The sequence below is a fragment of the Camelus dromedarius genome, chromosome 17 (assembly GCF_036321535.1).
Source record: "Camelus dromedarius isolate mCamDro1 chromosome 17, mCamDro1.pat, whole genome shotgun sequence".
NCBI classification, from domain to species: domain Eukaryota; kingdom Metazoa; phylum Chordata; class Mammalia; order Artiodactyla; family Camelidae; genus Camelus; species Camelus dromedarius.
This window is the reverse complement of record NC_087452.1, coordinates 34,686,038-34,710,047: the sequence shown is the minus strand read 5'-3', so window position 1 is coordinate 34,710,047 and position 24,010 is coordinate 34,686,038. Positions and strand designations below refer to the sequence as shown.

The 24,010-nt window shown below is 54.2% G+C and overlaps 2 protein-coding genes across 3 annotated transcripts; both read right to left on the bottom strand.

Annotated features, from left to right (window-relative positions):
* Window positions 1–10,224: 10,224 nt before the first annotated feature.
* LOC105106512 (protegrin-2-like) lies at window positions 10,225–12,510 on the bottom strand. The gene is made up of 4 exons (XM_064496134.1): window positions 12,183–12,510; window positions 11,454–11,561; window positions 11,246–11,317; window positions 10,225–10,664 (listed from the first exon to the last, which is right to left on the bottom strand). Exons 1-4 carry the CDS (start codon window positions 12,378–12,380, stop codon window positions 10,308–10,310), a joined length of 735 nt encoding a protein of 244 aa, XP_064352204.1. The 5' UTR covers window positions 12,381–12,510; the 3' UTR covers window positions 10,225–10,307.
* A 4,916-nt stretch (window positions 12,511–17,426) lies between these two features.
* Window positions 17,427–19,574, bottom strand: LOC116158347 (antibacterial peptide PMAP-37-like). Of its 2 annotated transcripts, none has more exons than XM_031471142.2 (4): window positions 19,191–19,574; window positions 18,450–18,560; window positions 18,232–18,303; window positions 17,427–17,620 (listed from the first exon to the last, which is right to left on the bottom strand). In XM_031471142.2, exons 1-4 carry the CDS (start codon window positions 19,386–19,388, stop codon window positions 17,501–17,503), a joined length of 501 nt encoding a protein of 166 aa, XP_031327002.2. In that variant the 5' UTR covers window positions 19,389–19,574; the 3' UTR covers window positions 17,427–17,500. The 2 variants fall into 2 exon arrangements, with proteins under 2 accessions (XP_031327002.2, XP_064352648.1); XM_064496578.1 differs by having other exon boundaries at window positions 18,450–18,557.
* Between the last annotated feature and the right edge of the window lie 4,436 nt (window positions 19,575–24,010).

The following is a 24,010-nucleotide window of genomic DNA, read 5'->3' as shown; positions in this document are numbered from 1 at the left end:
TGAGCTGAACCCACCTCCCTGGCCACGGACATCAGCCTGAGCCAGGCCCAGGCTCGATCTCACCATCAACTAGGACAGCAAACATCCAACCAGCTGGTCCCAGCAGGATGACACGTTGAGCTGGGCCAGGGTGCAGGCTGAATGGGAGGATGCCCAGCTTTGCAGAAGAGACCAGGCTCCCAGCCCCAGATGTGGGGCAGACGGGTGGGCATGGGTACCATTCCTGTGAGTGGGTTTTTACTGGGGACACGGGTGCAGAGAAGCCAGGCTGGTTTCCAGAGCCTAAGAGGGTATTCTCTCCCCTTTGAGGATCTGGATGCCTCAAGTACATCACAGAGGGCACCTCCTCCCCACCCCTCTACCAGGACAAGGACCTGCAAAGCCCAGCATCTCAGGTCAGCCTCCTGGAGGCCGTGTGCTTCAGGCAGGAGGCAGGCCAAGCCTATCCAGACATTAAATTCCAGGAGGACGGAGTCAGACAGGACACCTCACACGAGGCGCACACCCCCTCCATCTCCCCAGGTGGCTCTGTGGTCCTTCCCCACAGCCTGGCTTGTTGTTAGTGTAGATCAATCAGTCTTTTCGTGATGCCTTGGGAAGGTAGAAACAGCCCCTCCAGAGGCTCTGACATCTACCATGCACTTTGTAAAGTGACTTGAGAAGGGACCAACTCCTGGGGGAGGGACGAACTGGAGATCAGAATATAATTTCCACAGATTTCATTTCCCCAGTCCCACCACTCAGATGGATCCCAGGTCCAGCTCAGCAGATCCAGGTCTCACCTGCTTTTGCTTATTTCTAAAAAGAAATTTAGGAGATTTTAAAGGCACGTTTCTGACCACTCCCCACCAGCTGAGAACCACTGATCATGTCTCCAGCAAAACCTCCCTCCCTAGGAGTTTCTTCCCTTTCTGAAACGGAGCTCGGATTAAAACAACAAACAAGGGAAGAGTCTGGGGAGCTGGGATCGCAGGCTGGAGGGGGATGGAGACTGGGAAGGCTGGTGGGTGGCAGGGACTGTGGAGGGTAGAGCTGGGGCTGCTGGGAGCCATGCTGCGTTGGTGTGAAACTCAAGATATGAAGAGGAGACCAGCCTGATCCCCTGCTGTCCGTGCAGCTGGTGAAGCAGGGGGGTCCCTCCATGGTGGAAGGAGGTCCTGCCGTGATGGTCACCTGTGTGCCCATGAAAAACCTCACTGAAGTGTGTTTCTTTCCAAGGACTGGCCACCTGAGTCCAAGGATGCGGCCTGTGCATGTGGTCCTTCAGGGCACAAAGGACACCCAAGCATCCACCTCCTCTGAGCTCACAGCACTCTTGTCAGCAGGGCAGCCAGGGCTTCCACCAGTCTCCTTTGGGCAGGGAGGAAACTCAGGTCCAGGGCGGGGTTGGGGTGTGGCCTTGGGAGGAGGTCTTGGCCAAGTCAGGGTTGATGGCAGGATCCAGAGCTCTGGCTCGTGTGTGGAGTTTCCCATGGCCCCATCTGGGGCCTCTCTCTCTCTCAGACTAGCTCCCTGGTCCCCTCTGTCTGTCCCCACCACCCCCAACCCTGGCCAGCCCTGCATCTCTCCTGCAGCCCATTGCTTTTGGAGACTCAGTTCTAACTCTGGGCTACAGTCCAACAGCACTCTGGGCACCCAAGAGCTGCTCTGGGGTCCGCTTCTGCCTTGTTTTCCCGCTCTCTTCCTTCCCTTCCTGGGCCCTCCCCTGCCCTCTGCTTGCTCAAGGCTGCGGGCAAGGTCTCAAGGATTTTTAGGCAAGTGCACAGGGAAATCAGCTTCTAGCGCCTCCTGCATGTGTTGTGGGAAGTGTGGCATCACCACTGGCCAGAACTGGCTACATAACTAGCAAATTGAAATTGCAGGACCCCTTGCTCAAATAGTATAGAGTATTTCAAGACCTCAAGAACAGAGTATTAAACCAAGTATAGGGCCCTCCTGACCATAGGGGGCCTGTGTGACTGCACTGGTGACACAGTCATGATGCTGGCCCTGCCCCCAGCTCCCCAAATACAGTCATGGCAAGAAGGGCTCCAAGGAGCTGCTTCAGGAGTTCCTCAGATAGTGGCGGTTTTAATAGTCTGCAAAATAGAATACTCACGACTCTGATTTACTGGTTCACTGAAGTCTTCTGTATAAAAAAAATAAGAGTTCTAAACACACTCATACAGGCACGTATCAGTGCTGACTGTTGCAACTCCCATTATTCAGAAGGGGTGACCAGGCCCCAGCAGAACACGGGAGAACGGGATTAGTGAGGCCTCAGAGGCGGAAGTGGCAGGGCTGTGGCTGGACTCTGAGGCCAGTGCTCTTTCCACTGCCTACACAACAGACACTGCAGCCAGTGTCCAACATCCGGCAGTAGCACTGCCTCTCGCTTGCTATTTACTTTGCAGCAAGAGGCTCCCAACCTCCCTGTGCCTCCATTTCCCTCTCTGTAAATTTGTCCTCAGAAAGTACACACCTCATGTGGCTGGTCAAGGACATAGTACAGGAATCAATGCAGCTCATTACTGCTGAGAGTTCCTACCAGGGCAGAATTTTCCCAAGGAACTCAAAGCTGGTGAGAAGCCAACCAATGATTAGACTGCCAGACTCTAGAGCCTAAGGACCCAATGAGCATTTGGAGGCAGGTTTCTGCCCTGTTCATAGTAATAGCTGCTGTTTATGGGGCAATTCTGGGTCCTTCATTCCCAACTTCTTTCTCTGGGTTGACTCTTTTATCAGACCTCATCCTTGATCAACCACCTGTCCCCATGGAAGGATGGGGAAGGGGACCTCAGTCCTAAGGTTTAGGAAACACAAAGGTGCAGAGGCAGGAAAGCACAGGGAGGATTTCAGGGGGACCTGATATCTAGTCACCGTGGGTATGTAGTTACTTTCTCCTTGTAATCACCTCCTTTTCCTCCTCTGACTTAGGGAAAGGATACAGCTTGACCAAGAGGCTACTGGGGCAACAACTGAACAGTGATGCTGGATTGCCCAGAAGCCCCTCTCTCCTTCCTTCTCCAAGGTTGAGTGTGCAATCAGCATCATCTGTCCAGGCTGTCAGCTTCCAAGGTGCCCCATCCAATCTCCCAGTGACCCACAGGCCAACCAAGACCAAGAGCTACACCTCCAGACACAGAGCCATTCCATGGGAGACGAGATTAGAATTAACTTCATGGTCTCTGGATTCCTCTTTCACATTGGCTCATTCATTCTCCCAGCTGGGTTCCCTTCTCCTCCCATGCTCGCCACTTCAGGCTGGTGTCTCAGCCAGGGTCCTGGGCAGGGAGTCACTGACGTCAAGTCAGAATGGACCTCCTGAGGCTGTGGGAGACCTGAAAGGAAGTGCCATGTCTGCTTGGAGTCAGATAAGATTTCATAAGGTGAAAGGTCACAGCAAGCAGAGGGATCAGATGCAGAGATGGGAGAAGAACAGAGGCTTTGAGGGGCCTGAGGTTGGGATGGATGTGGTGGTGTTACAGAAAAATGTGTTACAGCTCACTGTTACAGGGCAGTTGTGAAAGGAACCTGGATCCGGGCAAGAGACCAAGAAGCACTCGGAGAGTTGGAGAACTCAGGTTTATTACGCCAGCGGGCCCAGTGGAGTTAACACTCCAAGCTCTGGACCCCGTCTGTAGATTTACACAGGCTTTTATAGGCTATCAGTTTACACTTTGCAATATCATATGCAAATAAGGTATAACAAAAGTTGACTAATTAGGAACAAGCTTTGTAGAAATGGACTAATCAGGAGTGAGAGAAATAACCAATCAGGAGTGAGCTTCATGCAAATGAAGCACTACAAATGGACCAATCAAGAGTTAGCTTAGGGAACCAGTAGAATCTAACGGGTAAGTTCCACTTTCCTAGAAGTAAGCCGTTTCAGAGGCAAAAAGTGAGATAAAGCCACTGGGCCAGGGAACCAGATGGTGCTGGCACGAGAGTAATGGCCCTGCCTGGGGGTCCTGCCATTCTTTTTTATGGGGCTTCCCTCCTCATTCCCCACTTTCGATGCTCTCTAATATATGTACTGAGCATCAACCTTTAGAGTGGTGCCCATTATTCATCACTGGGCTCTTCCTGGTCCAGAGGCCTATACTGAGTAACTAGTAGCTGTAGCCTTAGTGACTCTATTTGTGAGCTAATGAAATGGGTAACGAGTTTAACGATGCAGGGACCAAACAGCAGTGCTAGAAGAATCATAAGGAGGGGGCCCGCTAGGGGGAGGAGCCAGGAGGCCCAACTCCAGACGTTATTCCATTGTGCCCAGGAATTTGCTAATTCCTAGTTTCTGCGTTCAGCTCGATCTCGTAGTTGTTGGACCATATTTCTGACAATTCCTAATTGATTTACACAGAAACAGCATTTCTCATTTAGGAAGAGACAGAGTCCCCCCTTTTCGGTAGTGAGCAAGTCTAAACCCCTCCTGTTCTGTAGGACTACTGCTGCTAGGGAGTCCAACTGGTTTTGTAGAGACATTAAGGACTCAGCCACTCGTTTTGAGTCTTCAGTGACCTCAGCAGATAAGTGCTGGTAATAGTAGGATGATGAGGCTATTCCTCCTATACCTGTGCCTACTCCAGTTGCTATTCCCACCGAGTGAGTAGTGGTATCAGTGGGATGGCCCTTTTTGATTGAGTATGGGCCACCAGGGGTATGGGAAGGCTCTGGTTATTAGGTATTATGTCCATCTGAGGGGTAAGGAAGGCCAATGTGCTAGTACCTGTCCAACTGGCTGGTAGGCACCGCTAGGTGTGTGTCCCGCATACAAAAAAGGTTCCTGGGCTCAGTGTGCACCAGGGTTTGACAGATATACAACCATAAACAGCTGTGCAGTTATGGGTTTGGGCACACTGGGCAGTAGCTAGATTTCTCATTGAATGTTTTGTCCCTGGGTTGTAGATGCAGTCAAGAGCTGTATGGGCCAATCATACATTAACTGACTTGCGGCTTACATCTGCGGAGTCTGGGGACTACCCAGGCTGACCATTAAACTTGATTAGATCTGAGAGACCTATCGGGCTGGCTACATGGTGCAGGGGACCAGGACGCAGGCAGAGCCAGCGATCACTTGCTAGTTGTGGGTTAGTAGTATTAATATGGTAATGGACCTTGCCTAATAAGGGACTTAATTGAGGGTTCCGGTTATAAGGCGTGGGCCTACGTCTGTTTTTTACCCCCAGTCCTTACCGGGTCTATAGAAGAGCCCTGAGCGTGTGGGCCGGGGATTTTTTGGGGGAAAAAGGTCCCTGCCAAGTGCAAATCGGTGAACGGGTCCCATTGGAACCCCCATCATTGAAACAGATATGTTAGCAACTATTTTTACAAGTACCAGAAGGGACTGAGGTTTCTTTTTTTTTTTTTTTTTTTTTAACAGAGAGGTATGGTTCCTACAGCAGACACTGACGGACCATTAGGCTTCCTATTGTAGAGAGATAGAGTACAGCTAGTATTAGATTCTGGCCTATGTTCCAATCCTGGAGTGCAGTGACTATCAGTCCTACAGCCAGCAATATAGCAATACTCTACTAAAATAAAGTCGGGGCGGCAGTTCACTTTATGTCTTGATCAGTGGTTCCTCGGGCTTCCGCCGTGCGTTCACTAGCCAGCTTCCGGGTGTGGCTAGAGCAAGCTCTCTGGCAGGTGAGGCGGGTGTCTCTGGTCCTCATTTCAAGCGGCTCCTCGAGGTCCTGGTTGATTCTCCAGACATCCTCGTCTCGCAGTGGCGCTTCCCTCTTTGCTCTGGTGTGATGAATCCACGGGGTGATACCTGCAACTTTAAGAGCTGTTGGAATGGTTAACATAACTGGGTAGAGGCTTCTCCAAGTGGGCTCGAGGGGCTCCTTTTCCCAGTCTTTTACCCAGACTTGATCTCCAGGCTCATATGGGTTTAACATTGTTCCCCGTGAGACTGGGATCCTGTCAGTTACCCACCTATGGACTTTCTGCATAGTTTTTTCGGGGCCCTGCATTTGCTTATGAAGTTCTAAGCTTCCCGTGTCTCTAAGTCTTTCTCCCAGTATCATTAGGGGAGGGGGTTTCCCATGTAGGATTTCAAAAGGGGAGGATCCCATCTTGGACCAAGGGGCACAGAGTACCCACTGGAGAGCCATGGGAAGGGTGTCAGTCCAAGGTAGTTGAGTCTCTCAACTGAGCTTTGTTATATCCTGTTTTAGGGTCCGGCGCATGCGCTCTATCCTCCCTGAACTCTGGGGCCTGTAGGCCTCATGTACATTCTGGCGGACGTTTAGTGTTTTTGCCACTTGTGCTATTTCCACCATGAGTGCGGGTCCATTGTCTGACCCTACGGTTAATGGCATCCCGAATCTGGGAATAATGTCTGTGAGTAAGCCCTTTATTACTTCTCTTGTTTCCTCAGTCCGTGTTGGGTATGCTTCTACCCATCCTGAAAAGGTGCAGATAACAACCAGCAAGTAGTTGTATCCTCTGCTGGGCCCCATTTCTGAGAAACCCATTTCCATATCTTTAAAAGGAGCCTGGCCATAGCACTGGATTTCTCTTGGTCCAGCTGACCCCTGTTGTGCATTGTTTTGAGCACATATGGGGCAGCGCTGTGAGACTGAGGCACAGAGGGATGGAAGACGAGGGATCAGACAGTACCGTTCCAGCAGGGCCTCTAAGGCATTCTTTCCCAGGTGGGTGAGCTCATGTTGCTGAAGGACCACCTGGTGGGCTAATCGTTCAGGTATATATATCCGTTTGTCAGGCATCACCCACCATCCTTCCTTTCCGCTGGTTCCTCTAGTTTTGGCCCATGAGTTTTCCTCTTGGCTGTATGCTGCAGATGTTGGCAGCAGTTTGGGTGCCAGTCGAACCTTTGAGATGGCCCCAAGATCTCTGGCATGGCATGATCGACTTGCCGCTTTTTGCGTAGCCTGATCTGCTAGTTGGTTTCTTCTGTTTATGGGGTCATTTCCTTTTTTGGTGTCCTTTACAGCGGATGAATGACATCTCTGTGGGCTCCCAGATTGTCTCTCATAGATGCCCATGGCGGACTCGTCTGGCTTTTGGATTATGGTGATTTTAGACATGTTGGTTGGTTTCTTTGGCCCGGCTCGCAACCCATGTAGGAGGGCTCTCTGATATGTCCGCAGAGCCTCCCGTTCGGCTTGGGAGTTAGAGTTCCATTCTGGTCTTGCGTCTGGGGCTGCGTTCCAGGCCCATTCCTCCGCATCCAGGGTTCCCTCTGGGGCCTGCTCTTGTAGCCATTTTCTAGTTTCTGTTATGATCTGCTTTCTTTCTTTAGTATTGAAGAGTGTCAGGAGCAGCTGCTGAATGTCATCCCAAGTCAGCTGGTGGGTCTGGAAGATGAACTCTAGGAGGCCAATCATGGCCTGGGGTTTTTCTGAATGTGGCGGAGCGTGGTGTCGCCAGTTCAGGAGATCCGTTGTACTGACAGGCTGGTGGTACAGGATGGAGTGGCTGGGCTGTACGGACCCATCATCATTAACTTGTTGGGGTCCTTGTGTCGCCCAGAGAGGCATCTGGAGGGTAGCCACTGGCTGGGCGGCCTGCAGGGCCGAATGGAGTTTCCACCCCTTGGGCTCCCGGCCCAGAGCCCAGGGCCACCGTGGTGGTACAGGCGGCGGTGGACCGTCTGGAGAGGCAGCTGTGGTGGAGCCGCAGAAGCAGGAGGAACATACGGCAGCGGTAGCACTGGCAGTCCTTCAGGGTTCCCACGAAGGACTGGCCTCGTTGTGTCCTTTCTTTTCATCTTTAACGTCGGGACCACAAGGATCTTATATTGTCCTTGATCATTCACACAGACCTGGACCCATGGAGGCAAGGTCTGGGCGATCGTTAGCCAAGAGTCAATATATGGGATTTGGTCGCGGTGCCCTGGGGGCGTGGTGATTATCCAGTATATGGCCCCGACAGCTGACAGGTCGAGTGTGCCTTCCGGGGGCCATCCCATCCAAAGGCGGGCCACCCTGACTCGCACAACGTGCGCAATTTTTCTGGTGTCAATTTAATTCTATAGTTTCCTGAGAAACTCTTTCTGAAATTTTTAATCATGCAGTCCAGAACTGTCGGCCTTGATTTTGAGGCTCCCATTATTATTAGCTGACAGATTTTGTGGCCTATAGGTGTGGGTGTGCTCCTGGCACCGAGGACTGTGACCCCAGCATCTCTGTTTTTTCCACCCCTCAAAACTGTGGAGTTCTCAAAAAGCTCGCTGCCTCACTGGGCCTAATACCTATCTGCTTGGCTGCAAGTGCTGCCAGTGAGTCAGGGCTGTAACGTTTGGCAAGTAACCCTGAGACTCCCCTGGGCCTGGATGAGCTCTGGGGGTCCCTGCATAAAGTCTTTTCTATAGCCTGAATTGACAAAATATGAGGCCAGGATGGCTGGCTGGTGGCAGAATAAATGGACCAAAAAGGAGGACCTCAAAGGAGGGTTCCAGCCAGTCCTGGGGTGGGTCCCTCTAGCTCAGGTCTTGTGGTCTTAATTTTAGACAGAAAGGTAGTATTGAGCCTGGTTTATTAACTGCGACAGGATATTCTGGGGGACTGGTGACAAGGTCGTGTCTGAAACTTTTAAAAATAATCTCGTCTTAGTTCCCAAGGGCACAGGGGTCATTTACTCATAGGCTGTTCTACGTCACTTTCCCTCCCTGTGTAGCCACCCCGTGCCGGTGTCGCAAACGAGACAAAGGGAGGGTTTTTGCTGAGCCCGCCTGGCCGCTCCCCTGGTGGGGACGAAGGTGCCTCTTAGCTTTGGCGGGTCAGTATAAGCCGCTGACTCCGATCGACACACCGAGGGGCCGATACCACCACGAGCCGTATGAGGTCACCACGGAACTGCAGGTTGGGACTCACTCGAACTCCATAGCAGAATGCCATGGAGCTACAAACTCGAACCTGATCGCATGTTTTTCAGGCCGCACACAAATTCTCACACACACACACACACAAACACAGATTACTTGCACATTTCCCTCCCTATCACCGGGGTGTCCCTAATCTAACCTAATCTAACGTGATCTCCCTGTCCAGAATACCATCAGATGGGGATCATAACCTGATCTCCCCGTGCAGAATACTATCAGACGGGGAGCATAACCTGATCGCCCCATTCAGAATACTGTCAGGTGGGGAGTGCAACTTGATCTCTCTGACTGGAATACCGTCAGACTGGGAGCCTGGAGGAGGTGATCTATCTCCTCTTCTTCCACTTGGACAGAACCTGAATACCCTACCTAAATATGGATGCTTCCTAGGGCTCCTACCTTGTCCGGCCGTGTTACTTGGTGAGTTGGTCCGTCCTTCCAGAGTCCCATTGGGGCATAGCTGTCCAGAGGACTCAATCACCTCCGCGAAGGAGGACCCAGGATACTGTCAGGTGGTGCGCCTCCTCCTTGGCTTTTGGCCTTCCTGACCTCCAGGCGGCTGCTCTGCCGCCCCAGCAGCTCAAGGGGCTGATGTGATTGGAATCTCGCTGGGACCTCCAGAAATGTTTCAGCAAAGTGTGTCACATCTCAGTGTTACAGCTTAGTGTTATAGCTCAGTTGTGACAGCAAGCTGGATCCGGGCAAGGGACCAAGCAGCACTCGGAGGGTTGGAGATCTCAGGTTTATTATGCCAGAGGGCCCAGAAAAGTTAACACTCCAAGCTCTGGACCCCGTCTGTAGGTTTACACAGGCTTTTATAGGCTACCAGTCTAGACTTTGCAACATTTTGCAACACCATTTGCAAATAAGGTATAACAAAGGTGACTAATTAGGAACAAGCTTTGTAGAAATGGACCTATCAGGAGTGAGAGAAATGGACAAATCAGGAGTGAGCTCCGTGCAGATGAAGCACTACTAATGGACCAATCAGGAGTTAGCTCAGAGAACCAGTAGAATCTAACGGGTAAGTTCCGCGTTCCTAGAAGTAAGCCATTTCAGAGTTTAAATAGCGAGATAATGCCACTGGGCCAGGAAACTGAATTGTGCTGGCAGGAGGGTAGTACCCCTACCTGGGGGTCTTACCGTCTTTTTCATGGGGCTTCCCACCTCATGAAAACACACACGCACATGCACACACGCACGCACGCACGAGCGCACACGGCCTGCCACAGTTAAGTACTTGGTCCTGGTAAGTGGGAGGAGGGGAGAAAAGTAAAAGTGAAGCCTGGAGCAAACTGTTTTCACAAGAATTTATTTTTCAAATCCTGACCCAGGGCAAAGCAGACCCTTAGGAGTCTCCCCGGGCCTCTGATTCGCTAAATGCCCTTATACAGGAGTTATCTGTAAATCTTTCACCTTCTTGTAGCAAATCTTGGCGGGCTGAATGGGAATGCAAATTTGGCAGGGGTAATTAGATGGGAGGGGGGAAATTTGGCAGAGGAAACTCAGGAGGAGGGAAATTTGGTGGAGGGAAATTTGGCAGAGGAAACTCAGGAGGAGGGAAATTTGGCGGAGGGAAATTTGGCGGAGGAAACCGAGGAGGAGGGAAATTTGGCGGAGGAAACTGAGGAGGAGGGAAATTTGGCGGAGGGAAATTTGGCAGAGGGAAATTTGGCAGAGGAAACTCAGGAGGAGGGAAATTTGGCGGAGGGAAATTTGGCAGAGGAAACTCAGGAGGAGGGAAATTTGGCGGAGGGAAATTTGGCGCAGGGAACCTCTGCCGTGGTATCCTCGGCGGTAGAAAGGGTAGCGGGCGAAATCTCCGGGCCTGTGGATCAAAAGAAAGTTTTCTTGTACTAACTGGGCCACAATCACAAGGCCCTTCTCTCCACACTGAACCACATTCCAGGTGGACTCCAGGAACTTGGGTCCCCAGTTCACCTCTGCCTGTGACATTAGGAGCATATCACCTCACCCACGCACAGATGAGGACACTGGTTCCAGAGATGATAAGGGGCTTCCCAGGGGCACAAGCCCATCCCAGCAAAGCTGGATGGGAGCAGGGGCAGAAAGTCCATTACTCTAGTCAGTGCCTTTCAAGCAGTCAGGATGCCCAGGAAGCCTTAAAATAAGAATTGCTGGCACCCACCTCAAACTAATTGGGTAGATCTCAGTGGGGCCAGAGAATCAGCCATTTTCTCTAGTTCCCAAGTGGGGAGCCCACTGAGAGAACCACTGCTGTAAGGGATTCCAGAGCCCAGCCTGGAGACCTGGGGCTCTGGTGAGGGGGAGCCAGGGGAGGAGGAATTTCCTCCCCTTAAAGTGATGGCACAGAAGGGAATTGGTCCAAAAGATGTTCCACACCCCACTCCTACAAGCAGCCCCTACAGCCCAGAAGGAGTCATTAACCTTATCACAGGTGATGTCCTTTTGGTCCTTGGACTGGTCCAGAGTGACTGTCCCCACACACTGTTTCACCAGCTAGAAGGGGAGACTCCAGGTCAGACTGGAAGCCCTGAACCATAACCACCCAGCCTCACCACAGGGGCTGCAAGCCTTCCTTTGGACCCTCCTGTTCAGGTCCTTGGGAGGCATCCGCCAGTGCCCCCAGCCTCACCCCATTCTCCTTGAAGGCACACTGCTCCGTTGGCTGCTGTGTCCTCCTGGGACACACGGTCTCCTTCACCGTGAAGCTCACAGGCTTTGGGGCATCTGGGTTCTCGTCCTGCTCAAGGATCAAAGTGGGGAGACTGGCTCAGGCTCATGCTTCTTTGTGTGACCTGTGTCCCTGCCCCCAGCAGGACAGCCCCCTTGACAGCCCGTCCCATGTGCCTGGCCCTGGGCTGGGGGCTGGGTGCAGAGGGGAGGAGGACACAGCCTGGTCCTGGGCTCCCAGGCACACAGGGAGCAGGAGGGGACCTCAGACCCGCTCTCCTGAGGGGCAGCTCCCCCTTAGAGGGGTGAGGGAAGTCAGGGGACACCTGCAGGGAAAGACCTTGTCACTGGAACCTCCAGGCTGAGCACAGCCCTTCCCTGGAAAGGAGACAATGGTGTGCACAGGGGAAGTCACATCCCAGAGCCAGTGACCCCGGCGTATCCCTGGAGCCCCCAGGAGTCCCTGGAGCCTGAGCGGGCTGTCAGGGCTCTGTTCCCACAGCAGAGATGCCAGGCAGAAGGCTTTCACAACGGGAGGGGACCCAGCTCTGGGAGGATTTCTGTGATAGGTGGGATCCCACCTACAGGGAGAGGTGCCTTCCTGACAGGAGGTACAGCACGAGCAAAGGGAGAGACAGTGTGGCCAAGCCTGGCGGGAGACGCCTCCCTCCCCAGCCCCTCCCTGACTCACAGCCTTGGGCGGCAGGTCCAGCTCCAGGAGGCGGTAGAGATTGGGGTCTGAGGACTGCTCATTGAGGCAATCCACAGCTCGAAGCACCGCCTCCCTATAGCTCAGGGCCTGGGCGCTGGCCCAAGGCACCGCTAGTCCCAGCAGCAGTAGCCACAGTGGCCAGCGGCCCAGGGAGAGGCTGGCCCTCTGGGTCTCCATGGTCCCCGAGTCTGCCTCCTCCCAGCCCACAGGACCCTCCTTTATGCTCAGCCTGGGCCTGATGCAATTGCTCAAGCAGGAGCCTTCCCCACCTGCCCCATCCCTGCCCCCGGCCAGGGTGTGAGCTGGACTTGCCTCAGGCCCCGCTCTTGCCTCAGGGGATTGCTGGGCAATGGGTGAGGTCTGCCTCCTGTGCAAGGTGAAGAAATGGTTTCTCCATCTCCCTGACAACATCTCAGCCTCTCCTGGGCCCCGTGGGGACTTTCATGGGCAGGGTTGCTCCAGAGGGTTGAGTCCTCCAGGAGACAGAGGGAACAGGCTGTGTCCTACACCCTCTCGGCCTCCTCACTGTGACCTCCTCAGAATCAGGCTGACATCCAACCAGAGAAACAGCAACTCCCCATCTCGGCTCCCACAGCCTCACGAAGTCTCTTCTGACTTGTCCCCAAGGTACTCCCTATCCAGGGCTCAAGTTGAGACACCAGGATGGAGCGGCCGGTGTGGGAGGAGGAGGGGGCCCAGCTGGGAAAATGAATGAGTCGATATGTCAGAGCGGCCTAGAGACCGTGATGTCAATTCTAATTCAGTCTCCCATGGAATGGCCCTGTGATCGAAAGCCTGAGTTACCTCTTGGCTTTCTTTGACCTATGGAACTCTGGGCAATCGGATGGGGCACCTCAGAATGTGACAGCCTGGACAGATGCACTGGTTGCACACTCAGCCTTGGAGAAGGAAGGAGAGAGGGGCTTCTGGGGAACCTGGTGTCACAGTCCAGGTGTTGCCCCAGTGGCATCTTCGTCAAGCTGTATCATTTTCCCAAGTCAGAGATGGAAAAGAAGGTGATTACAGTAGAAAATAACTAGCAATACTCACGGTTACTGGGTGTCAGGTCCCCCTGAAATCTTCAGTCGGCTCTCCTGCCTCTGCACCTTTGCGTTTGTTCAGACTTTAGACTGAACTTCCATTCCTCATCCTTCCCTGGGTCCATGGAGTGTCCCCTTTCAGGACTTCAGACTGCAACTGCCTGGATGGGGGTGTGCTGTCCCTGCCTCTAGCATCTGACTTCCCTGGTTTGTCCTCACAGCCTGTCAGAGCAGAGGTCTTCTCAGGAAAGACCCCATAGCCCTAGTGCCCAGGCAGGTTAGCCCCTGACTCCACATCTGGTTCTTGAGAAACCCTCATGCACCCATTACCCCGATAAACTCAGGGAGTAAGCCATGATCCTCCATGGACATCATTCCTTTTCTCTCCCCAGACATCCTTCCTATCCATGAGACACCAAGGAAATGGAAGTGTACCACTGTCCGAAATAGTACCCCAAATATGGGGGAATATCAACAAGCTCTCTGACTGCCCAGTTGATGAGGAAAATGAGACCCATGGGCTACGTCATTCCATCAAGGACCTCCTACTCAAAAAATGACAGACTGGGGACATGGAGTCATGCCCCTCAATGACCCACCACCTGTCCTTTTCACAGGGACAAGGGGTAGGATTCAGCACCTACCCCCTGCCCTCTGCAGGGACCTGCGATGGCAGCCATGGTGCTGTGAAGGCAGGGATTTGGGTCGAGGGTGAGGGTCAGGACCCTCCGCTCAGGGTCAGCTTCCTCTTTCCCATGGACCAATTCAGCTGAAACTAGGAGCTGAAAGAGCACCACGAGGTTAAGTCATCCTGGAAAAGACAGCAGAAGGCATTTAGTGTCTGCAGGCGTGTCTGGGCGCCTACAGGATCGTCACCTGCCAGGACCCACTTATCGGTCAGCACACTAGGCAGCGTTCCTAGCCCCTGAGACATCTAGGGATCCACAGAAAGTTTTACTTTTAATTGTTTAAAATCACAGATGAAAACACTGACATATTGATGAATACATAAGATGAAAAGCAGCTTGGGTTATATTCATGTTTATATGAATGCAGTTGTATAATACAAGTTTTAAGAGTATTCTGTGAATGAAGAGGCCCAGGAAGATAGAAGTGCCAGGGCCCTGAAAGTCCCAGTGTACCCCTGTCTCCCCTGTCAGCATCCTTCCCTGCTCTGGCTGGGTAGGCACAGGGGCAGAGTGACACACAGGAGAACACGGGGTGCGAATGGGACACAAGGAACCCCCACTCTCGGGCGGAAGCTAGAGAGTCCATGGGGCTGGGGAACAGGACTCGGGATGTGACTGGCACGGGCATCCCTCAGTCGGAGCAGAGCAAGCCTGGAGGCCCCCCACTGTGTCAGCTGCTGACTAGTAAGGACCAGACGCTAAAGGCTCGTGCAGACGGGCCAGTTCTGCTCGCTCAGGACAGAATGACATGTATTTCCCTCCTGCTGTTCTGATGGGGATTCCAAGTGTCTCTCTGGGTCCCTGCTCCGACACACGAGCCAGATCTGTGCCCTGAGATGGACCCAGACTAACTATGGTCTCCTAGACTCCATCAGCCTCCACCTCAGATTCAGCCCCTATGTGGTACTCGACCTTGTTTTTCGAGCTAAGCCATTGACCAGCCCCTCAAATTAGGCTATGTGGTGTCAGTTACAGGTAGACATAGGCCCAGAAAGATCTCTTCTTCTGCCTAGGGCCACACAGGCAGAGGAGCAATGGCTTTCAGATGTCCATACTCCTCAGAATTCTCTTTCTCTGCCCTATTCATGACAATGTGAAGTGCCCTGTCACATATAGGGGCCCCGAAAATGACTCTGGAGACCTCAGAAGTGGGGGTCAAGGGCCACATCAACAAGGACCTTGCCTGATAACAGCCCAGTGTCCCTCCCTGGCACAGCGGGGGTCTGGGGGAAGGAGAAGCCCCTGTGTGTCCCCATTCATGGCCTCCCCTCTTCCTTACCTCTTGCTTCTCCTCCCCTCACTGCGTGGGACTTCTGTGCCCCCAGATCTCTGAGGCTGCCCCCACTGAGGTCCGTGGCCTCCACATCTGCACAAACACCGGGAAACCACTAGGAGTCATCGCCCCGGGCTCTCGGCCTCCTGTCCTACTCTGAGCACTTTGTAAACTCCTCAGGGCCCCTTGGCTGCCAGCGCTGCCCCGCTCCAACTCCTCTCCCGCACCCCTACCCTGCACACCTCTGCCTCTCCTCTCTCTCAGCTCCACGTCAGGCCCCACAGCCGAGCCACCTGGGATGAGCTGGCCGGGCTCCACACAGCTCCACCGCCATCCTAGGCCGGTTCTCTAGAAGCAGGGCCTGAGCTGGGAATTCAGAGTCATGTGATTAATTGAGGGGTGTGGTCAGCAGGAGGGGGAGGAGAGCAGGGTTGTGCAGAGGAAGGAGCTGAGCAGAGAGGTGCTCCCTCTGAGCCCAGCTTCAGCCTCACCTAGAAAAGCCCAGGAACCAGAATTGCACCCCTGCTTTAGGAGTGACTGAGGCAGGGGCTGGGCTCTGATGTCCCCTCATAGTCAGTCACCAGCCACAGAATGGGGGCAGAGAGGACAAAACCCCCAGGCTTCTCCTTGGGAGGCAGTGAAGCCGTGGAATATGGCACCTGAGAGCCATCAGCATCCATGTCCCACCCTCCTGAAGCAGGATCAGCAATCCTGGGAGACAACTGCAAACAGATGACATCAGCACAGCCCATATCATCCTGATGAGTGAGCCCTCTCTCAGGTTGGACAGTGATGGACCAGCTGTGATGGGCCTGATGTGTAGCATTTGCTGATTTCCATGCTGTAAATTCTTCCACCAAGGCAGATTTCAAGCAACCAAGAGTTTAATGACCAACTCAGAAAATCCTGAAATTTTAACAAGTAGCTCTTGCAGTCTTGTATGCTGTGGCAGAGACACGACACAGTCCCTGGGTTTCCTCTGTGAGGTTTCCTGCCTCACCTGGGGTGATGTAAAGTGAGAAGCATGGGTTCCTCTAAGCTGCCTCAAATCAGGCCCACCTGCTCCCCATGAACAGACGAGCCTGACAGATTACAGAGCCCATGCTCTGCGCGGTCCCGCCCGCTGTCCCTCTGACACACGGGGCTCTGTGTGTTGGTGCAGGTCGGCCCAGGAGCAGAGCTCAGGCCAGCATTCAAGAGGAAGCAGGTGCTCTGGGAGGCGATTCCTTCGAAGCACCAGCAGGAAAATAGAGATGTGAGACCGGGCAGAATCGACATCAGAAGAGGACAAGTCAATAGACAGGTCAGTGAAGTGGGGACAGGGGCTCCACCCAGCTGGGGACCTCAGGGAGGGGGGACACATCTGGGAGTGGGCCCCCCAAGGAGTGAGGAACAGAAGAGACGTTTCCACCAATGAGGGAAAAGTCCCAGCGATGGTTGGTTGAGGCTGCTCCCGGGACTGCCGCCTCCCCCGTGATTCCAGTCTGCCCCTCAGCAAAGGTCAGCTACAGAGTGGGGAGTGGGCAGGACAGGGACAGTGTCTGAAACCCCCAGGCAAACAGACATGTGGCCTGTGTGTCACTGTGTGTGTCTCTCACTCAGGCAGAGCCCTTCACCCCGATGAGCAGGAGGCTTGCTTCTAATGGTGCCAATTGTGGTACCATTGCATCCCTGAACACAAGCCCACACCTGAAATCTGAGACCCCACAGAAGAAAGACTGATGTGTCTCAATGCCCAGAGCAAAAGCCAGGAAGGGTGGGCTCAGGCAGAGTTCAGATTGTGAGGGAAGTCGAACAATCTGGACATTTTACCTTCAGGCTGACCCTAGAGCCCGCCAGCAGGAGACAGAGCTGTGTCTCCCCGAGTGATTAACAAGCGACCTGGTCCTCCTGGACTGTCACCTCCATACCAGCAGGAACAGCATCCCCAGCAGCCCTGCACACAGACTAGGTCTCCTTAAGCCCCTAATTGGTGGAGGAGGAGGAGGGCGGGGGAGTGTGAAGGGCATGGGTTTCCTGGGAATGGAGCCCTGTCCTGTCCCTCCCGGCCCTGCTGCCTCTCCCCGCCATCCTGGAAGGAACAGCTGCCACACCCATCTCTGTGTTCACGGAAGTAAGCACACACACACACACACACACACACACACACACACACACACACACACACACAAGAGGGCAATGGCGGTTAAGGACCCCTGGTAAGAGTAGGACAAGAGATAGGTGAATTTGAAATTCATAAGAATTTATTTTCCAGAGTTTGAACAACTGAGCCAGAGTTAGGTGATCATTAGGACTCTACCCTGGGCGAATTTTATCACCAACGTATCCGATTACTTTCCCAATCGCATCTCGAACCCTGTTCACACGGTTACGGATGGAATCACGAATCCGGCCAAATAACCCAACACTTTGGAGCTGTGCAGCAGAAAAAAACAGGATTCTTGTGAGGACTGACTTAGGGACAAGACCAGATCCCTCCCCACCTGAAAATCTTCCATCTTGGAACACCGAAGGAGAGTTAAGGCACCATTTGACCTCCTTGTCTGTGTCACTTGGAGCACGTGGTTGAATCATCTCTCCCACAGACAGATGAGGACCAAGGTCCAGAGATGACAGGGGGCTTCCCAGGGGCACAAACCCATCTCAGAAAAGCTGTACGGGAACAGGGGCAGAAAGGTCCTGTCTATAGTCACTGCCTCTCAAGCTTCAGCACACTCAGAAATCCTTCAGAAGGGCTCTTAAAATAGAAATTACTGGGCTCCAACACAGACAGTGCTTCCGTAGGTCTGAGTCATGCCTGAGAATCAGCCTTTTTCTCTAGTTGCCAAGTGGGGATCCCAATGAGAGAACCACTGCTCTAAGGGATTGCAGAGCCCGGCCTGGAGACCTGGGGCTCGGATGAGGGCGAGCCAGGGGAGGAGTGCTCTCCTGTCGCTACAGGGATGGCACAGAGGGGAATTGGCCCAAAGGCTGTTCCACACACCACCTCCACCAATAGCTTCTGCAGCCCAGAAGGGGTCACTCACCTCATTACATGTTATATCGAAGTTGTCTCTGAGCTGGTACAGGTTGACTGTCCCCAAACACTGTTTCACCACCTGGAAGGGGAGACTTCAGGTCACACTGGAACCCCTGAGCCATAAACACCCTTCCTCACCCCAGGGGCTGCTAACGACCACCCGCCCCAAGCCTTCTGTTCGGGTCTTGGGAGGCACCCACCAGCGCCCTAAGCCCCCAACCTCACCCCATTCTCCTTGAAGTCACACTGCTCCGGTGGCAGCAGTGTCCTCCTGGGACACACGGTCTCCTTCACCGTGAAGCTCACAGGCTTTGGGGCATCTAGGTCCTCGTCCTGCTGAAGGATCAAAGTGGGGAGACTGGCTCAGGCTCATGCTTCTATGTGTGACATATCCCCCTGCCCCCAGGATAACAAGCCCCTTTGAGAGCCTGTCCATGTGCCTGGCCCTGGGCTGGGAGCTGGGTGCAGAGGAGAGGAGGTCACAGCCTGGTCCTGGGCTCCCAGGCACACAGGGAGCAGGAGGGGACCTCAGACCCGCTCTCCTGAGGGGCAGCTCCCCTTGGAGGGGCTGAGGGAAGTCATGGGACACCTGCAGGGAAAGACCTTGTCACTGGAACCCCCCAGGCTGAGCACAGCCCTTCCCTGGTGGGGAGACAATGGGTTGCACAGGGGATTGGAAGCAGGGAAGTCACATCCCAGAGCCAGTGACCCCAGCGTATCCCTGGAGCCCCCAGGAGTCCCTGGAGCCTGAGCGGACTGTCTGGGCTCTGTTCCCACAGCAGAGATGCCAGGCAGAAGGCTCTCACAACGGGAGGGGACCCAGCTCTGGGAAGATTTCTGTAGAGTGGGATCCCACTTAGAGGGAGAGGTGCCTTCCTGACAGGAGGTACAGCGCGAGCAAAAGGAGGGACAGTGTGGCTAAGCCTGGCGGGAGACGCCTCCCTCCCCAGCCCCTCCCGGACTCACAGCCTTGGGCGGCAGGTCCAGCTCCAAGAGGCGGTAGAGATTGGGGTCTGAGGACTGCTCATTGAGGCGATCCACAGCTCGAAGCACCGCCTCCCTATAGCTCAGGGCCTGGGCGCTGGCCCAAGGCACCGCTAGTCCCAGCAGCAATAGCCACAGTGACAAGCGGCCCAGGGAGAGGCTGGCCCTCTGGGTCTCCATGGTCCCCGAGTCTGCCTCCTCCCAGCCCACAGGACCCTCCTTTATGCTCAGCCTGGGCCTGATGCAATTGCTCAAGCAGGAGCCTTCCCCACCTGCCCCATCCCTGCCCCCGGCCAGGGTGTGAGCTGGACTTGCCTCAGGCCCCGCTCTTGCCTCAGGGGATTGCTGGGCAGTGGGTGAGGTCTGCCTCCTGTGCAAGGTGAAGAAATGGTTTCTCCATCTCTCTGACAACATCTTGGCCTCTCCTGGGCCCCATGGGGAGTTTTTTGGGCAGTGTTACTCCAGAAGGATGAATCCTCCAGGAGACGGAGGGAGCAGGCTGTGTCCTACACCCTCTCGGCCTCCTCACTGTGACCTCCTCTGAATCAGGCTGAAAGAGTGTATTCACCACACAACCTCCAGCTCCTGGGCCTCCTGGTCCCCAACAGGCACTCAGTTAACATATGATGAATAGATGGCAGGACCACCCCCATCTAGTGCCTTTCACGCCCATCCACTCCCTAGGCAGACATCAGGGCCACACCGTCCTATTCTGCGGACCCAGCCCTCAGCCAGTCAGGGCATCTCCTCCACTGTCCCCTCTTCTGGATTCTTCTCCTTTGCCTTCTTCACTCTAAAAATGTCCTGTCCCAGCCCCTTCCAGATGCACACTGTTCCCCTTACCCAGACAGCCAGTAAGAGAAGGCTCATCTACACTCTGACCCCACTATTTGTCCTCTTTCAACTCAAGGTCCATGCCTGCTTAACAGCTTTCGAATGATACAAAGGGCATGCTGAAGCCTTGTCCTTGCCTTCACAGGTGCCAGGGACCCCTCTGTCTACTGAAACTGCCCCCTCCCCCATTCTCCCCTGGGACCACCTTCCTGGGTCCACTTCCTGGCCTCCCGGGTGCCTCCTGCTCTGTCTAATCTAAGTACTCAACTTTTAATAAAACTTTTACTGCAGGGCTTGCACACGTGATCTGTACAGCTTCTCAAAGCAGTTCTCATGCATTCTGGGCACATCCCTTCCTCAGATACTAGTTATCAGGGACACACATCACTGGTCTGTGTGTCTGAGGCAACACTCCTGTGAACACCCCTGGTTGTCAGCACAGGGCTGTCTGGGGCTGTTGGCTAGGAGCCCTTTCGGGAGCCCTGAGCTGAGAGCCTGGGAACCCCCACCTGCTCCTTCCTCTGAGGGCCCTCCCTGTCCCCACTGTCACCCCTGCCCTGTCCTACCACCATCCCCTCTCCTCTGAAGTGTAGCCACAACCTCCAGACTCCACCTTTTCTGGTTCCAGGCTCTTCCCACACCACAGCCCAGTGTTCCCTGCCATTGTCCAGGGGTCCATCAAACCTCCCGCCTTGAGTCAGTGGCTCAGGGTCTGGATCAGGTTGTCCTCAGGTGCTCACCTGCAAAACCCTGTGTCAGGCCGCCACGTCCACCCCAACCTCTCAGGCCCCTCGGAGCCTCTGCTCTTCTCATATCGCTACACCTGATCCCTCTGGCTGCCGTGACTTTTCGTTTTGTGAAGCCTTATCTGACCTTCAACCAGAGAAACAGCAACTCCCCATCTTAGCTCCCACAGCCTCACAAAGTCTCTTCTGACTTGTCCCCAAGGTACTCCCTCTCCAAGGCTCAGGTTGAGACACCAGGATGGAGTGGCCAGAGAGGGAGGAGGAGGGGGTCCAGCTGGGAAAGTGAATGAGCCGATGTGTTAGAGGATCCCAGAGACCAGATGCCAATTCTAATCCAGTGTCCCATGGAATGGCCCTGAGACTGAAGGCCTAGGATAGGCCATGGCTATCTGTGACCTGTGGACTCTGGGCAACTCAATGGGGCACCTCAGAAGGTAACAGCCTGGTCGGATGTGCTGGTTTCGCACTCACCCTTCGAGAAGGAAGGAGAGAGGGGCTTCTGTGCAACCTGGTGTCACAGTCCGGGTGTTGCCCCAGTGGCCTCTTGGTCAAGCTGTATCCTTTTCCCAAGAAGGAGGAAGAAAAGGAGGTGATTGCAGTAGAAAATAACTAGCAATACCCACGGTGACCGGGTATCAGATCCCCTTGAAATGCTCTCTGTGCTTTCCTGCCTCTGCACCTTTGCGTTTGCTCAGACTTTAGACCGCAGTCTGGGTCCTTGGAATGTTGCCTGTCAGGTCCTCAGACTACAACTGCCTGGATGGGGGTGTGCTGTCCCTGCCTCTAGCATCTGACTTTCCTGGTTTGTCCTCATAGCCTGTCAGAGCAGACGTGTTCTCAGGAAAGGCCCCTCTGCCCTTGTCCCCAGGATGGTTGGCCCCTGACTCCACATCTGATCCTTGAGAAACCCTCATGCACCCGTCGTGCTAACAACCTCAGGAAATGAGCCATGATCTGGACGGCCCAGCTCCTTTTCTCCTCCCAACCATCCTTCCTGTCTGTGAGACTGCAGAGACCCCAAAGCAATGGAACTGGACCAGAACCCCAAACTGTGTCCCTAACCTTGAAAATCTCCACCAGCTCTGACTGCCCATTTGATGAGGAAAATGAGACCCATGGGCTACGTCATTCCATCAAGGACCTCCTACTCAAAAAATGACAGACTGGGGACATGGAGTCATGCCCCTCAATGACCCACCACCTGTCCTTTTCACAGGGACAAGGGGTAGGATTCAGCCCCTACCCCCTACCCTCTGCAGGGACCTGCGATGGCAGCCATGGTGCTGTGAAGGCAGGGATTTGGGTCGAGGGTGAGTGTCAGGACCCTCCGCTCAGGATCAGCTTCCTCTTTCCCATGGACCAATTCAGCTGAAACTAGGAGCTGAAAGAGAACCACGAGGTTAAGTCATCCTGGAAAAGACAGCAGAAGGCATTTAGTGTCTGCAGGCGTGTCTGGGCGCCTACAGGATCGTCACCTGCCAGGACCCACTTATCGGTCAGCACACTAGGCAGCGTTCCTAGCCCCTGAGACATCTAGGGATCCACAGAAAGTTTTACTTTTAATTGTTTAAAATCACAGATGAAAACACTGACATATTGATGAATACATAAGATGAAAAGCAGCTTGGGTTATATTCATGTTTATATGAATGCAGTTGTATAATACAAGTTTTAAGAGTATTCTGTGAATGAAGAGGCCCAGGAAGATAGAAGTGCCAGGGCCCTGAAAGTCCCAGTGTACCCCTGTCTCCCCTGTCAGCATCCTTCCCTGCTCTGGCTGGGTAGGCACAGGGGCAGAGTGACACACAGGAGAACACGGGGTGCGAATGGGACACAAGGAACCCCCACTCTCGGGCGGAAGCTAGAGAGTCCATGGGGCTGGGGAACAGGACTCGGGATGTGACTGGCACGGGCATCCCTCAGTCGGAGCACAGCAAGCCTGGAGGCCCCCCACTGTGTCAGCTGCTGACTAGTAAGGACCAGACGCCAAAGGCTCGTGCAGACGGGCCAGTTCTGCTCGCTCAGGACAGAATGACGTGTATTTCCCTCCTGCTGTTCTGATGGGGATTCCAAGTGTCTCTCTGGGTCCCTGCTCCGACACACGAGCCAGATCTGTGCCCTGAGATGGACCCAGACTAACTATGGTCTCCTAGACTCCATCAGCCTCCGCCTCAGATTCAGCCCCTATGTGGTACTCGACCTTGTTTTTCGAGCTAAGCCATTGACCATCCTCTCAAATTAGGCTATGTGGGTCCCAATTACAGATAGACATAGGCCCAGAAAGATCTCTTCTTCTGCCTAGGGCCACACAGGCAGAGGAGCAATGGCTTTCAGATGTCCATACTCCTCAGAATTCTCTTTCTCTGCCCTATTCATGACAATGTGAAGTGCCCTGTCACATATAGGGGCCCCGAAAATGACTCTGGAGACCTCAGAAGAGGGGGTCAAGGGCCACATCAACAAGGACCTTGCCTGATAACAGCCCAGTGTCCCTCCCTGGCACAGCGGGGGTCTGGGGGAAGGAGAAGCCCCTGTGTGTCCCCATTCATGGCCTCCCCTCTTCCTTACCTCTTGCTTCTCCTCCCCTCACTGCGTGGGACTTCTGTGCCCCCAGATCTCTGAGGCTGCCCCCACTGAGGTCCGTGGCCTCCACATCTGCACAAACACCGGGAAACCACTAGGAGTCATCGCCCCGGGCTCTCGGCCTCCTGTCCTACTCTGAGCACTTTGTAAACTCCTCAGGGCCCCTTGGCTGCCAGCGCTGCCCCGCCCCAACCCCTCTCCCGCACCCCTACCCTGCACACCTCTGCCTCTCCTCTCTCTCAGCTCCACGTCAGGCCCCACACCCGAGCCACCTGGGATGAGCTGGCCGGGCTCCACACAGCTCCACCGCCATCCTAGGCCGGTTCTCTAGAAGCAGGGCCTGAGCTGGGAATTCAGAGTCATGTGATTAATTGAGGGGTTTGGTCAGCAGGAGGGGGAGGAGAGCAGGGTTGTGCAGAGGAAGGAGCTGAGCAGAGAGGTGCTCCCTCTGAGCCCAGCTTCAGCCTCACCTAGAAAAGCCCAGGAACCAGAATTGCACCCCTGCTTTAGGAGTGACTGAGACAGGGGCTGGGCTCTGATGTCCCCTCATAGTCAGTCACCAGCCACAGAATGGGGGCAGAGAGGACAAAACCCCCAGGCTTCTCTTGGGGAGGCCTTGAAGCCGTGGATTATGGCACC